Source organism: Zea mays, chromosome 5, assembly GCF_902167145.1.
Source record: "Zea mays cultivar B73 chromosome 5, Zm-B73-REFERENCE-NAM-5.0, whole genome shotgun sequence".
NCBI classification, from domain to species: Eukaryota; Viridiplantae; Streptophyta; class Magnoliopsida; order Poales; family Poaceae; genus Zea; species Zea mays.
In genome coordinates, this window is record NC_050100.1 from 136929719 (window position 1) to 136947092 (window position 17374).

The window sequence follows — 17374 nt, forward strand, 5'->3', positions numbered from 1 at the left end:
ACCCATGATAGTAGTCCCTGAACATCTTCACCCCTGGAACACGTGGCGCCACCGGTTTCGTCCTCGAGCGAGGAGTGGGTCTAGAGGTCAATGGCCCCGTTAGACGGGTCCAGACCTTTGGACTCGGCTGCTCAATTTCTTAGCATGTGATTACAGGTAATTATGCGGGTATTTGGCCTTAACGGAGTAGGAGAGGATATCCCAGTTACAGGGTATCGATAGAGAGCTACTATTTATCTTTGGCCTCCCTATTTTGCCTTGACTGATCCCGAGTGCTTGGGTCCTAGTGAGGAGTAATCTATGTGCTATGGCTTATAAGGGCGATAATAATGTTTGGAGGTTTGCTCAACCAATTTCCCTCGTGTATGTTTTTAGTGCATGTTGTAAGGTGATCTTTCCCTAATTGATAGAGTTTTTTTTATAAGCCCAATAAAACCGAAAAGCATAAAGTTAATAAAAAAGGTAATATTAAAAAAATGAAAATATGTAATTCTTTGCCAAAAACAATAATAATAAAACAAGAAAAAGGTAGGAAAAAGGATAATGTTTGAGTAGAAGAGTTACTAATGGAAAGAATAGAATGTGGCAGCACTGCAGCAGTACTCGTTGAGCAACATCATTGTAAAAAGCCAGCAAAATCACTCCAAGTTCTTTGTCCTTGTTATGGCTTTCAGCAAACTTCCATTTTTTTTGAACCTAAGCAAACTTCAAATTTTAAGGGGCCACAATCAAAGAAGGCCAGTGTACCCAAATCCCAAGCCATCGATCCTGTCAAACCAATTCAAATCCATCCACCCAATTCAAATCATCCTCTCCCTTCGTACCAGAGTTCGAAGAGGAAGCGAAGAGATATATAGAGAAAATAAATAAATAAAGGGTAGAATGAAACCAGTATAAATGCTTAAATATTTCAGATTCAAAAAAACTGCGAAGGGCGACCAAACCTCCATTGTCCCATCCTCAGCGTCTTCTCCCCGAGCCCAGCACCACCCTCCTCGATCCCAAAGACCAGAAAGATTTTGCCTTTCCTCTTATCTTCTCCTCAAATTCAATTCCTCGTAATCTCCCTTATTGGCATCGATTCCTTCGATCTTCTCCGCTACCCCCTCCCGTTTCCCGCTGCTTATTGAGTTTTGGACTCTGCATGAGTCTATCAACTCGCCCTTGTTAAAGGATTCATTGTCCAATTGCGGTAGCTCGCGCGGCAAGATTCGGTTTTTGAGTCGGTGCGCGACGGTAGTGGTCCAGATTGCTGAGCCCGGCTCGACGTTCTGGCCTGAGACCTAATTCGGTGGCATTGTGGTGTGGTGATGGAGCAGGGGAGGAATCAACAGCACCCGCAGCAGTTGTCGAGTCCGCCTGTTTTGGCCGCCGCGAGCGAGATAAAGGCCCCTGCGGTGCCTTCGCAACAGCCCAAGCCGGCGGCCCCCGTGATGTCGGTGCCTAGACAGTGGCCGATAGCTTTCAACCCCCTGTGAGAACTGAGAAGCTCCTCAGCTTGGGATTCCTTTTCCCTTTTGTTGGTGTGTTTGCATATGGTTTTGTTCTCGATTCGTGTGGCTTGCTGGGTTTAGCTCAGGTGTTTTAATTTACCTCTTGTTGCTTGTTGGTGCCATATTGTTTAAATGAGTTGGAGATTTTTGAATATTTCCAAGAATTATGAAGATCTTAGAGTTAAAAGGACCCATTCCCTTCTCTCACCTATGACTTCTGTAAAAATGTTTGCTGCGTAGTAGAGCTTAGAGTTTTATTAGTATTGTAGCTTGTGGGTGAACATATTTGTGCTAATCAAAACAGATGGCCCTGAACGCTGTGTCAAAGGCAAATGTGACTGAATACGTTTTTGCATATCATGGTTTTCAATTGATTAGCATCAATGCTTAAATTTTTTTGGTTGTGGAAAGGCAAGTGTGACATGACTCAGATTGCTATTGGCTATCATGGTTTGTAGTAGTATTGGCGCTTAAACATTTCTATAGAGAAGTTTTGGACACCTGGTTTGAAATGTTGACGTCTTTGAGGTCAAACACATAGTGCATACCTTTCAAGGTCAAGTGTTGCAACTTTTACGGGCAGACCAACTGTTAAATTTTCAATGTTGTCAACATAAATGGTCAGGATTTGTCTTGCATGTCTTCCTACCGAAATTTGTGTTTCTACTTTCTTGTGATATGATTCATTTACATTTAGAAAAACAAAAAAGAGCACACTGCTGAAACATATTCCTTGCATTAAACTTTGCACTCTATTTTTTTTTTGCAGGAAGTCCTCCACTGAAGAAAAAAGTGTTACTCCAAAGAAAAAGAAGCATTGTAATTGTAGAAACTCAAAATGTTTGAAGATGTGAGTGTTTTCACATACATTTTCATGTATAGAGTAAAGCAAATATAAATTCTTGAAAATAGATATCTTTTAGTTTTACATGTTATGTGCAAAATGGTAGGATCTCCATCAACATTAACGATATCCATTCTTAGCTACAATTTGTTATCATCTATAAGAGTATTGGAAGGAGCTCAATAAGGATGGTATAACTGGTACTATTAGCATTGGCCATTTATGCTCTCTGTGCTCTCTTTACTAATGAGACATAAATAGATAAATTATATGGTCTTGTTTAGCTAGTGGATAAACATATCTACACAACAATTTTGGGTTTATGGAATAAAAACTTGACTTTCTATCTCATCCACTTGTCGGTTATTCCTATTATTCCCACTTTAATATTTTAGTTTGGTAATGTCAAGTAATTTTCTTAATAGCTGTAATATTAGATTGCACTATTCTGTAATTATTTGAATGTTTTATTTGTATAGCATGTTATGCTACGTAAGGTTAAGCTCGCTGGCTTGATGTTTATTTGTTAGGTACTGTGAATGCTTTCAAGAACTTCAATACTGTGATGGCTGCAACTGTTCAAATTGTGGAAACATTGTTGGGAATGAGAATGCCAGAAACGAAGCAATTGAGGCAATTCGTCAGCGTAATCCGTCTGCTTTTCAGCCTAAAATTGGAAATGACTCAAATACACTCAACGTTCGAAAGGTACTATCCTTCAATAGTTTTTAGTGACATGTTGGTAGAATCATATTGTGCTATCTGAACCCAACCACAGTTCATGTGTCTTCGCTATCTGTTCTAGAGGCATTTTTTTTTCTGACATTGATTGTTTTTCTGCTAGCTATCAATGAAATAGACAAAACAAGGTAATGCAGATATTTAGATGGCATATTCATCAGTAAATCTGTTTCTTTAGCACATTGTGCTTAAATCTGATTCTTTAGCACATTGTGCTTACTTACTACTCCTGTACTTGGAACTAAATGGACATGACATCATCTGTCTCTGAGCTAACATTTTGGCTGGCTGATCCTTTTGGCTGTTAGATAGCATTCATAGCAATTGAATGATCAACAGGCAGCATCTGGTCAAAGTGCAAGTTAATTTCATTTTTTTCTCAGTATAATATATTCTTACTTAGTTAACAGTACTTTCCAAATTAGCTGAACCTGTTAGCCTTTCCTGATAGCATCGCTAGTGCTTTATTTTAACAAACAAATATTTTCTGTATGTTTGATACATTGTAATGTGTTATAAGTTGTAACTAAAGCTTAGGTTTCTATCTTGACTTATTTGACACCTATGTATCACTTATACTTGAGTAACACAGCCATACCAGTATCAGCTACTCTGATACTTCTCTATTTTACCACAATCCAGTGTTATAAGTCAGCATGTAGGTTTCGTGCTATATTTACTTTCATAATACTTGTTAACTCTTTATTTTTTTCGAACGCATAAGAGACATATGCACATCATTTCATTAATAAGAGAGGAAAAAAGATCCAAAACGGATCAGTACAGGGAGACACGAAAAGCCCCCATTACGGCGGCCGAAAACAGAGAAACAAAAAGACATCCATAGGGAAAAAACCAGGAACTACTCTGATCTAAAGACCTGGGATTGGGGCTGTTAGGAGATCTAAGTTTTTAGCCCCTCCTAACACCCACAGATCCCTCTCCTCCTCGGTCCTCTTGATGGCTACATTAAGACAGGGAGAAAGACCGTCAAAGACACAGGCATTTCGATGGTTCCACAAGATCCAAAGGCCGAGACTGATATACGAGTTTAGTCCTTTTTTGGCAATTCCATGCAGCTGATCACTGCATCTTTTCCATCAGAGCATGGTATTCTCTTCATGAACTCGAGGAGTGAAATCCTGGAGGTTAACCTGTCCCAGCAGCCTGAACCAGTAGCTTCTTGCAAACACAACTCACAAGGAGATGGTCAATGGTTTCTGTTTCCTGATCACAAAGAGGACACTGATCTGGGTGATCCAGCCCCCTCCTTTGAAGTCTATCAGCTGTCCAGCACCTCTGAAGCGCCACAAGCCATAAGAAAAAATTGCATTGGGGGGGGGGGGGGAGATCAGGAATGCTAAACCCTGTCACAGTGCTTAAAGTATGTTGATCCAATGACGAGACTTTCGTAGACTACTTTAGCAGAATATTTTCCATTATGAGCAAAACTGAAGATGTGTTTGTCCTCTCTTTGTGGATTTATGTTTATTGTGAGAATTGCATTCCAAAGATCAAGGAAATCAGCAATGAGTTCCACTGTAAGAGCTCCTTTAATGTCATTCGACCAACTTCTATTTACTAGAGCTGTATGGACAGTTTACTGTTTTGAATTCGCCTTGGCACAGTTGCCAGCAGTCTGGGAGCAATGTCCTTCACATTTCGCCCCTGTATCCATCTATCTTCCCAGAAAAGTGTCGAACATCCATTGCCAATTTTCATGTGAATCTTTATAGTTCGTCTGAATTGAGACATTTATGTTCCAGACAATTCGTGTGTCTAATTCATTGCCTCCTCTACTACTCTACAGACTCTTTAATTTCTATGAAAGCTAGTGATGTTGGGTAACTTGGTTCTGTTACATTTTAATCTTCAAGATTTTGTGCTTACTATTTTTTTTTCATTTTATTCTTCATTTTTCTTATGTCTTTTTTATTTATTAGTTAGCAGGATATTTATCTGCTTTCTGAAGTTATTTCTGAAATGAGCTTAATCCATATTTGTTTGTGCTATTTCCCAACCAATACACTCTAGTTTCTTTGCTTGAGCTGCATGTGACCACTGCACTACTTGACTAATGTCTATTAGGATAATTCTGGAGCAGTCCCTCTCGTAGCAAAGCACCATAAAGGTTGTCATTGCAAGAAGTCAGGATGCCTAAAGAAGTACTGTGAATGCTACCAAGCAAATGTTTTTTGCTCCAAAAATTGTAGATGCATGCACTGTAAGAACTCTGAAGGAAATAAAGATACAGAAACTTCAATTCAAAGGGACCATGCATCTGACAGAAATCATATTGAACAAGCAGCTAATATAGCATTCAATGGTAGTGTTGGATCATCAGGATATATTTGTTCCCTTAGTAGAAAAAGATCTCATGAAGACACCCAATGTGTTAGGATAAACTCTGAAGGAAGCATGCCAGAGACACAATATCAACAGGTATGTTCTCTTACTTCCAAATTATTTGATCAGTGCCAAATACATGGCATGCATGAATCATGATGCATGAATTCTGAGATGCAAAAGGAATTTAACCAAATACTGAGTTAACAAGATAATATCTCTTCTTGTTATTGGCATCACTATTCCTTGGATGCTTGTGCTGAAGGACACTAGCAGTTTTATTGTTTTCATTATCTTTGTTGCTACAATATATCAAATGCTTATTTACTTGTCTAACTGTTATTTTTTCGGTTGTTCTTGTGTGCTAGGGTAACCATGCAGATGTTTCAATGCTTCCACCCTGTTCCACAGGATTTGATGGGCACAATGCTGCCAATACTAAACCGTATAACCCAAACTACAGGTAGGTTGAAAGGTATTTAAATTTTTTTAATAACGCAAAAGTGGATCAAAATAAGCTGTCCTGTCAAGGATATGGAATTACTCAAGTGCTTAGCCAACCAACACAAAAGGTGCTCTAGGTCCTTTGGTCTACTTCATAAAAAGGGGAAAAACTCGTCTGATCTAGTGCCATCCTGACGGCACAGCCTCTTAGAGCAACTCCAAGAGCTTCTTTATATCCTTTCTTTTTTTCCGAACACGCAGCGTATCATTATGTTAAGAAAAAAATAGGTATAGAACCATTACAAACAACACTAAAAAGATCCAAGACCAATACCCACTAGGGATCCAAGAAGAAGAAAACATCTAAACTGACCAAAACCAGCCCTAACCCCCAACAATCTGAACCTAGCCTTCCTCAGGAAATATCACGTGCCCGAGCCAAACCCCTGATCAAGGAAACACTCAGTGAGACTCCATAAAAAACACACTGGTTGCGTAGGTTCCAAAAGACCAAGCACCCAAGATGATCAATGAATTGAGGCCCTGCCTGACCTCCCCTTCAACCCTGGAATTTGAATCAGACCGCCAATCATCAAAGGAAGCGACTGTAGGATGTGAAGAAAAGCTATGCAACCGCACCCCCTTTCTTATCAATAGGAATAAGTTTATCAAGCGTGCTCGGAAGAATAATAGGAAGGGCATCAACACTGGAATTGTTTTGGGTGCTTGGTTACTTTGGAAACATAGAAACTCCGTTGTTTTTGAAGGAGCTAGCCCAAAATTGCGTGTTATTCTGCAGTCCTTCAGGGATGAACGTCACCTTTGGTGCTTTGTGGGAGCAAGATGTTTGCGATCTTTAGAAGGTGTTTTTTTTTCTCGAACATGCAGGAGATTTGCACATCTTTATAAAATAGAGAGGAGAAAGAAAAAGGTCTTACAATAAAGACCCTGCTAGGGGCTTTTAGGATCGCTGGATCGAGTTATTTTTTTTTCTCGAAAGCGCAGGGGAACTGCGCCTTAAAATATATTAAGAAGAGGAAAAAGGTCTAAAATAGACCAGGTTACAAACAATAAGCTCCTTACGGAGGCCAGTACCTCCTATAAGTGAAAGAGTCCAATAAAGCCAGACTCAAAAAACTACTAAAATAGAAACAGCAGGAATCAGCCATTAGTTAAGGAAGCTGCCAAAAAAGAGAGGCCCTTGGCCCCAGCTAATGCCCACAGTCTTCTCTCATCATCAGCCTGCCGAAGGATAGAGGGGAGACTGGGAGTTTGTCCATCAAAAACGCATCTGTTACGGTGGTTCCAGATCATCCAGGCCCCCAAAGAGATCAGTGAATTCAGACCTTTCTTGACCATTCCCTGAACAGTTTCAGAAATCATCTCCCACCAATCCAGGAAGGAAGTCAGGCCCGGCTGGGGGGCCAAGATATCCAACCCGAACTTTCTGAGCAGATTATACCAGAAAAGCCTTGCAAACACACATGAGACCAGCAGGTGATTAATAGTTTCAGGTTCCTGATCACACAATGGACAACTGCTAGGATGATTGAGCCCCCTTTTTGCTAATCTGTCAGCAGTCCAGCACCTGTTTTGGGCCACCAGCCAGAGGAAGAAATGGCATTTAGATGGAGCCCAAGATTTCCAAACCCTCTTGTAGTGTCCAAATGCACATGATCCCAGGAAGAGACCCTTGTAAGCTGCCTTCGCTGAATATTTTCCATCTGGGGCTATGCTAAAGATGTGTCTGTCTTCAATGAGGGGGTGCAGCTCCAAACCAGAGAGACAGTCCCAGAGCTTGAAATAATCTGCCAGAACTCCCACAGTTAGACCACCTCGAATATCATAAATCCATCTGTTGTTTGACAAGGCCTCATAGACCGTTCTACTCTTAGCTATCTTCTTTGGGATTACAGAAAATAGGCTCGGGGCAATGGTCGAGATGCTTTTGCCTTGCAACCAGTTATCAGACCAGAAGAGGGTATTATGTCCATTACCTACCACCGAGATAAGGACTTTACTGAAGAACGCTCTGGCTTTACTTGGGACCTGAATAGGAAGCCCTGTCCAAGGTCTTCTAGAGTCAGTTTTATGTAGCCACAGCCATCGCATCCTGAGGGCCCATCCAAGTTCCGGTAGACTAGAGATACCCAGTCCACCAAGCTGAAGTGGGCGACACACCTTGCGCCAAGCCACCAAACAATGGCCCCCTTTAGCTTCTTTTCTTCCTCTCCAAAGAAAGCCCTTTCTTATTTTATCTATAGCATCAACTGCCGAGTGGGGTATATCAATTGCCATTGCCAGATACACAGTCATACCTGTGAGCACATGTTGCACTAGTATTCTCCTGCCTGCTCTGGTCATCAAATCAGCTTTCCAATTAGGTAGTTGATCAGAAAATTTATCAACATACGGCTGGAACTGTTGCTTGGACAGCTTGTGCAAGGAAAGAGGAAGTCCCAAGTACTTGCAAGGAAAAGCTGCGACCTCACACGGTAGCAGACTTTGGACTTCCAAGATAGTTTCTTCTGAACACTGTATGGGGTAGACATTGGATTTTTGCACATTAGTTTTGAGACCAGAGGCACTGCCAAAAAGCTGCAAGATATCAAGAGTGATGGAGATTTCATCCACCGTAGGGTGTAAGAAGAGGGCTACATCATCTGCATAAATGGATACTCTGTGAAGTTGTCTTCTTGCTGCTAGCTGCTGCAATAAACCTGCCTCTTCTGCCTTTATAAATAGGTGTCCAAGAACATCCATGACCAATATGAACAGCATTGGTGACAGTGGATCCCCTTGTCTAAGCCCCCTTCTATGCTGAATTTGTTGACCAGGAAACCCGTTGAGCATGACTTGTGTGGTGGATGAAGCAAGAAGACCACAAACCATGTCCCTCCAGATCTGTCCAAACCCAATCTGCTGCATGACATCAATTAAAAAGGGCCAGGAGACCGAGTCAAAGGCCTTGGTGATGTCAAGCTTGAGAAGCAACCGAGATAATCTTTGTTGATGAAACAATCTAGTTGTCTGTTGCACTAACATGAAGTTGTCCTGGATGAATCGCCCCTTAATGAATGCACTTTGATTTGGGGAAACCAATTCATTCAGTCTTGGTGCAAGTCGGTTTGCGAGAATTTTCGTAATGAGTTTTGCAATGCTGTGGACCAGGCTAATTGGCCTGAAATCCTTAACTTGCTCAGCCCCATCTCTTTTTGGCACCATGGTGATGTAGGCAGTGTTAAGTTTCCAGAAATTGCTGAAATTTCTGCTCCAAACCGAAGATACCACTGCCATAATATCACTTTTCACAATGTTCCAGCACACTTTGAAAAAAAGACCAGTGAATCCATCCGGTCCCGGGGCCTTGTCAGAGGGTAACCCTTTGATGGTTTCCAGGACCTCCTTTTCTGTAAAAGGGGAGTCCAAGGCAGCCAGGTTGTATCTAGGTAGGCCAAGAGCTGCCAGGTCAATTGTTATATCCCTCTGTCCATCCTGCCCAATAAGATTTTTGTAGAAGAGGTCCACTGCTGCAGCTTTCTCACTCTGCTCAGATAGAATGTGACCACCATCAACTAACTTGGCAACAAAATTCCTCCTCTTGCGATGCCTAGCATGAATGTGAAAAAACTTCGTATTCGCATCACCTTCTCCTAACCATGTGATCCTAGATCTCAGCCTTGCCATAGTGCGTTTGAAAGAAGACAGCAGCAGTGAGTGTTTTTTGAGACAGATCTTAAACCAGTTTTCAGCTGGGGAGAGGTCTCTTTCGTCCTGTGCCATCTCAAACCTGTGAAGCAGTTCTTTTGCCAAGGCTAACTGCAACCTCACATGGCCCACCTGTTTGTCACTCCAGCTTTGAAGAGATCTTGCTGTTACCCTTAGCTTCAAATCCAGGGTTTGGAATGGACACCTGATATTGTGTACCGAATTCCAAGCAGCCTGTACCACTTCCAGGAAACCTTCCATTTTTGGCCAGAAAGCCTCAAAATGAAAGCGTTTCTTCCCAGGTTTGTTCCCTTGAAGACCCAGCAGGAGCGGACAATGGTCAGAATCATGTGATGCCATGCTCTGGAGGAGAACGTTTGGGAAACATTGCTCCCAAGACACAGAGCAGAACACTCTATCTAGTTTAACTAAAACAGGGTTTGCTTGCTGGTTGGACCATGTGTACTTTCGCCCATGTAATGGAATTTCCTTAAGAGCAATGTCATTGATTGTCTGTCGAAAACGACTCATCATTGCCCTATTAATATTGGAATTGTTCTTATCCGCAGAGCAGTAGATGAGATTAAAGTCCCCAGCCACCATCCAAGGGCCATCACAAGCATTTCTGATGTCTCTAAGTTCCTGGAGGAACTGAATTTTTTCCCCCTCACCCTGAGGTCCATACACACAAGTAAGCCACCAAGCCTGCCCCTCTGCCCTACAAAACTGGACCGAAATACTGTGATTTTGAAATTTTGTCTGTCCTGTGTGCCCAATGTGTCTCCTCCAAGCAATCAAAATACCACCACTTGCCCCCACAGATGGGAGGTACACATACTCAGAAAAATCAGCTCCCAACATAGACAGAATGTTTCTCCTAGAGATGTTCTGCATTTTTGTTTCTTGCAAGCACACCACATCAACCTGGGAGGAGTCCACCAATTCTTTTATTGAGTCCTGCCTAACAGAGGAATTCAGCCCCCTCACATTCCAAATTAAAAGTTTTCCAGGATCCATAGAAAACAGATAAAAGCCACTACAGAAAACACCAGGAGGCCGGGGACCTAACAAACAAGTCCAGGAGGAGGGGTCCAACCAAAGAGGGCTGCCAAAGCTTCTACCTGGTTATGGGACAAAGGTTGCTTGAAAATCTTTGCATACGCGTCTAGTGCTTCCTGGGTAGTACCATTGTCATCAGATAAGATATGCAAAGCTCTCATAGCCTTTTTAGTAGACCTATTACCCCAATCTCGCATATTAAACTCAACCCCAGCCCCCGCAATGCGTCGGCTGCGCCTAGGAGCAGCCACCTGAGAAGATTGTGGGGCTGATGAGGTATTCATGGCTTGCTTTGGAGCTGGCAGTATTTCATCAGCTGCTTTACTGATTTTTCTGAGGAATTCTTCCTTCCCTGATAAAGATTGGTTCAGAGGTCTCGAGTCCGAGTGAGAAGTGTTGTTTGTCTGAATTATACTGGCCTCTGTCTCTTCATTCTGACTGATTTGGAGGGGATGTGCCTTAGTTCTTCTGCGAAAGTAGACCTTGAGAGCTTTTGTTGCTTCGTTGTGTCGGACTGTTACTGCCATCCTCCCAGCCATTCCCAGCATCTGTAGAGGCAGGACAGCACTTGGAAATGATGACTCAGGGAAACCAGAAACTAGTTGGGGCGAGACTATCATGAGGGTGTTCGTCTTCAGCGGCCCAGAACACAGTTGGGGCGAGACAGGCAAGGAATTGCATGTCTCTAGCGGCCCAGCCGGCTCATGAGGCGAGACAGGAACAGGCCCAGATGTCTCTAGCGACCCAACCAGGCAACAGGCCGGATCTGGCCTGAGAAACCTTACAGGTCCATTAATCACAAGGCGGGAAGTCACCCCGCCAGATTCGTGCACCGCAGAGTAGCAGCCTTGGGGACTGTTTCTCTTCTCCATCGTTACTTGTCCCGCCACTTCAAAATCCGGTGAAGGTGCGCCATCAATGTGAGGAGACGCCTCTGGAAGCGCTTCAGCATGAAGGGGCTCCTCGGTCGTCAGCGGCATTAATTGCATAACACGCAGAGTATCTCCAGAATTCTCCCTCGAGGCGTATGGCGGCGCGGGCGCTTCGAAGTCGCGGCCCAAAGACGGCTGCGGGGCCTGGCGAAGGTGCAGCGTCCTCACCTCGGACGTTGGAGACATATCAGTGCCCAGTGTTAAATGCAGATCTCGCCCAGCATCTCCCGCTACTTCCTTCAAGGCGCATGACTGCGCAGGCGCCTCGTTGCCGCGGCCTGACGACGACTGTGGGCCCAATCGAAGATGTAACGGCCTCCGCTGGACCAGAGAGCCACCTGGACGTCGAGGGTGGGGATCTTGAGTTCCATTTCCGTCTTCATCCCCTGGGGATTTTCCGCCAGCCACAGATGAAGTGGGGTCCGCTGGTGTGATGCTTGAACCCGCCCTCAGCACGCTAACTTGAATCTTGTATGTGAGGCATCTTTTCTCAAACATCTGCAACCCAGGCTCAATAATGTGAAGAACTGAGTCACGTTGGAGTTTCTCCGGGTTAAAACACCAAACTTTGACGACAAACGAAGATAGATCTTGCTTGAGCAAAGTGACAGGGTGCACTTCAGCTATCAAGCAGGAGTCAATCAGAATACTTTTTGCCGTAGAAAGTGCCCAAGCATGCTCCGGGATCCCTCTGATTTCCAAGTCTACCAGCCCTGACATTATCGAAGATGAGGCGTGAGAGCATCTCGTCCACCGCTTGAATATCAGGCTGAATCGAGGTCCTCTTAGAATCTTGCCGCCATTAAGCACCCTTGAAGCAGTATCTTCGTCAGGTAAAATCAGAAGAAAATCCTCTGGCTTGGTGTGATGAATCTTCATATCCTCCAACTTGACGTTAAAACTGTGAGCAACTTCCTCAAGAATCTCAGGCCCCATCACTAATGGTCTGGTTCCCACTATTGTAACGAAGAGGGCTCTTCTCATATTTGCTTCTTCACGAGCCATGTCATCACTGAATTCAAGGGTACAGGAAGAAAGAGCCCCCCAGTTCCTTTCGCCTTGATCGCCATCCCACTGAACAGGGGTCTGTCTAATCGACGGAGGTACCTCATCCTCTGACGAGGCCGATAACGCCTGGCCAGGGGCGACCACAGACCTTGATGATCCTTTTCCATGTTTGGATCGTCTTCTCTTTCGTTTGTAACGGAGGCTTCTATGTGACTCCCCATCATCAGCCATCCTAGGGGGATCTTCCTTCATCGCAGCAGCCTCAGGTCTGCTGATCTGGACCCACACCGAGCGACGCCTACAGGGATCAGCCCGCTGCGAGGCCACTGGCGAGTCTTCACGCTGCTCCGAAAGGCGCTGCCACACAGAGACCTTCGATTGTTGTTTTTCCAAACGTTGCCACACAGTCTTCTTCCTTTGCACTTCAAGGCGACCTGGACACTTGGCAGCCTGATGCCCAAGCCTGAGGCACCGGAAACATCACGTGGGTCGACGGCAGACAGCAGCCAGGTGGCCGGAGGAGAAGCAGTTGAAACACCGTCCTCGGAGAACCACCGGGGGCTCTCGACGAGGGAGTTGAACACCGCGAAACTGCCTCCTCTTACTCCTCACCACTTGCCATCCGTCGTCGTCATGCCGGGGACCAGCCCGCCGGCCTTGCACCACAGGAAGGGAATCAGCCACCGCCTTCGCCGAGTAGACAGGCTTCACACTTGGTGCCGGGGGAGGAGCCGCGGGAGCCAAGGGATATGCTAACAGGGCCTCCTTATAGGACTGGGGTGCCAGCCAGGAGTCACCAGATGATGAGACTGGACTAGTATCACTCCAACGTTGAGCCTTTAGGCGGCCCACATGTGGAGCGAGAGGGACACCAAGGGAGTTTTCTGGGTTGGTCGCCGGTTCCGGGGTGGAGGCCGGCGAGGGGCAGGGGTGGTGGGTGGAGGTGGGAGGGTTGGGGGCGTGGGAGGGAGGTGGGGGTGGAGGTGGAGGTGGAAGTGGAGAGGCCATCCGGATCGAGTTATTTAGGTCAAGGTGTTGTGGACTTGTGGTAACTTAGCTATCAAGGTGTGTGGTCAGGTCTTACATTCTGTGTTTTCATAGTTCTCGCTCAGTCATTTACTTCATAGTCTCCTTACAGCTCGATCCGGAGCAAGGAGGTTAATTTTGTAACTTGTAAGGGGCCGTTTTTTTCCTCTCTCAATACAAACATGTGCAGCTCTCCTGTGTATTCAAAAAAAAAGATAGGAATAGAGATTTTGGTAAAAAAAATACCCTCCAACATGGATCTCCTAATATTGCCATCCTCCTTTCTATATTGCTCGCTAGCCAACAAAGATAGAGAGCAGGATTGGCTCTCTAGAGTGCACACAAGATATAGAGAAACTGTTGGATGATGAAAAGATATATATAGTGGTTTTTATTAAATGGCTCTCTAAATGATGGTTTAGAGAGTGGGTTTAAGAAAGACTCTTGGTTATGCATTGGATTATAAACCCTACTGACCTTTCATATGGCACTACAAGCAAACATTTAATTGCAATGCCGCTGTTGCATCTTGTGACTTTCCCACAGATTTTTCAAATAAATCATCTATGGTAATCTGCAAATGTTGTACAAAGTAATTTTTAGGACTAAAATCTATATTTTTTCGAACAATAAAAAGCTATGTGCCATTTCATTAAGAAGTGTTGTGCTAAGCTTTTCTAGCTACCTCTTTCACCATTCATTGGTTTGCGGATCTCTCCGATTCATTCCCAACTTTCATCCAGGAAGCGATCTCGGTAACCCACGATAAATCCAAATCCTATCAAAACAGCTGTTCCAATCCAATGAAGATATCTCAACATCAATTGACTATTCTTATCGGAAGCTTAGTCTAAACCAAGAAACAAGTGTTTTTCAATCGCTAGTACTCTGGCGAAGGGAGGATTCTTCAGAGCGGGATCAATGGACAACAGAGATTTCATAGCTACAAAGGAGATGTCAAAAGACCAAACCTGAACCCCCAACCAGTACGTTACAAACGGAGGGTGGAGGGACCAATCCCAACCCCCCCACCCACCAAAACTAAAAACAACCGAAAAAACAGCAAACACACAAACATACTATAACGAGCAATTTTGTTCTCTCTGTTTATTCTATGTACCTTCTGATGAGATGCAGTGTTTTCTCAGGTCTCCACTGGCAAACACCATCCACCTCAGTGAGGTCAATGATCTAGTCAAGCAGTTGGTGATGGTTTGCAGAATGGCTGCAGCGACAATAGCTGGTACAGAGTCTTTGTCCATTATTGTTTTATATAAAATATTTAAGGAACCCAAGATTTGCATAGACACCAGTTCTAGGTGAAGTACTACACATCGATGAAAGAGTTTTGTGCGTTGGCATTTGGCAATATGAAATGACATGAAACTTGGAAGGCACTAACCCAGTCGTACACACCTGTCCCTTTTTCCAAATCCCAGTTATCCAAATATCTTTCGTAGCAGAATTTTCAGATTGCTTGTTAGTTCCTTGGCTTCCCCACCACATTTATTTCCAGTCTTCAGACTTCATATAAGTTAACTAGAAGCGCAGAGGCAGTCTGGGCCAAAACTTTGATGTAATTGTATACAAGTGACATATGGTATCTTATGCCATTCTTTGACCTCACAATTATGTGTGCAAGATGTAATATTGTATACAAGTGACATTGATTAATTGTCGTAACCGTAGATATACCTTTAACTTTTTTCTGTTGCTTGTATTTACAGATGATGAAACAGATTTGATTGCTGAAGAGAAGGGATCCCAGTCAAATAATGGGTTAAGCAATGGTAACTGCAAACAGCAGGACTTCAAAGAAGCCTCCTCCATGGTCATCCTTAGCGAAGGATGTAGTGACCAACCCAACATCGATGAAACGGGCTCCCATCGGTCTAAAACATTGGATTTTTCTAGGCCTGCATCTCCAACAACACAAGCACTAATGTGTGATGAACAGGATGCCACATTTGGAAATGAGCCTGCATCTCCAACAACACAAGCACTGATGTGTGAAGAACAGAATACCACATTTGGAAATGATTATAGAAGTTCATTTCCTTTGGTTTCGTGTGATCAAGATATTTCTGAGATAAATGCTGCACAAGAAAACCTAGTATTGACTGGGTTGCGAGAGTATCTCCGGGTGATTATCACACGTGGAAAAATAAATGGTGAGTGTCTCATTGCTGTGTCCTTCATAAAACATGTCATTCAGTTTTTTTACGTGTGAATGCAATGCTTCCGTGGGACATTTAAGCCAGTAAAATTTGACCGTTCAAGATTTATCAAATCTGAACGAATCTCTCTCTCCAAACAGGAGCTAGACTACTTCCCTATGTATGGAAATCAATTTTTATTTAGAACTCATTAATCACAACATAAATATTATGCGAAAGGTAACTTTACGTGGTAACATGAACAAAGGCTATAAGACCCATGCTTTTTCACATAACCATCTATTGTTTTCTTTTTAGTAACCAAGATCCTAGAAATTGGCATTTTCATACCCATGCAATATTATCTTCTTATTGATATTGTTGAAAATTTATAGGTGCAGCTTCTCATACCCATAAATGCATGTCCCCTTAATGATTAGATTCAAATGAGCTTTCCATTTTTTGACATTTATGCTTATGTCGCAGAACACAAATCCTCATTAGAGGCAGCAATGGAATTGGATGCCCAACAGCATCATGGAGCACCACCTGCCCTTTCTGCAACAGAAGATGAAGAAAAATCTCCTCCTTCAAGCACTATTGAAACCCCAAGAACTAATCAACAGCCTACACCAAATGGTGGATCGAAAGATAGTATTGGAAGCTAAATAAAACTCGGTACAGAATTCAGCCTCTTCATTTCAAGACGCCTGCACTGCAAATGATTTCGGTACATAGATCGGCATTGGGCGAGATAGATACTATAGTTTTTGTTGCCATTTCTGGCAACAGGCCTTGTAGGAAATGAACTACCATTCATGCATTAGACGTTTAGTAGCAGGAAACAAAAGTTGCCTGCTACATCGTGTTGTAATTTAATAAATGATAATTTTCATTGTTCGATGCTCGAGTTGACTAACTGGTTTTGTTTAAAGCTGATCCTTCCTGATTTGATTACTGAAAACAATCTTCACTTTCCGGGCTTAGAGTATGCGAATAGGTTGGCATGTTATGTGAAGTATTAAGGAAAAAGTTCAAATTACTCCACTCACCTATGGATAATATTATAACCCATAAAGTATTTTTTAGTTATTTTACTCCACTCCTTTGAGTTGGTTCAATTTACTCCTTGTTGGATACTTGATTTTAATCCACTAAAGATGTTGAAAATTAAGGCAAACACAAGTTAAGAATGTAGATCTTCGCCCTTGACTTAACGCTTCTTCGAAGTGTTAATGTGAAGGACGAAGGTCTTCATAAAGAAGTGTAAATGAAACAATGCAGAATGAAACAACATCACACCATGGGATATGAAACTTATCTTCTTTGTCTTAGCATTTTCACTCTATCTCTTTTTACATTAGGTAAGTTTACAAGCATACTTTTGGCTCCTTAATGTAAGGTGACACAAAGGTTTCTTTGAGGGCTGAGCAACACGAAGCTGTTGTCCTCGAAAAGGTACCTTATGCAGATCACTATTCATCTATTTATAGAGAAATAAACCGTCTTTATACAAAATTACAACTATGCCCTTTAGGTTTTACACATTGTTTACAATTAGGGCAATAATGTATTTTTCTCCAACATTGGCCACGCGGGTTGGGCCTTCGTCACTCT

General features: G+C 43.2%; 1 protein-coding gene across 1 annotated transcript; it reads left to right on the top strand.

Annotated features, from left to right (window-relative positions):
* Positions 1-939: 939 nt before the first annotated feature.
* LOC100304343 (uncharacterized) lies at positions 940-16674 on the top strand. The gene is made up of 8 exons (NM_001165781.1): positions 940-1474; positions 2263-2343; positions 2868-3045; positions 5167-5520; positions 5793-5887; positions 14750-14844; positions 15329-15772; positions 16244-16674. The coding sequence occupies exons 1-8, from the start codon at positions 1311-1313 to the stop codon at positions 16423-16425; spliced, it is 1593 nt and encodes a 530-aa protein (NP_001159253.1). The 5' UTR covers positions 940-1310; the 3' UTR covers positions 16426-16674.
* Positions 16675-17374: the final 700 nt, after the last annotated feature.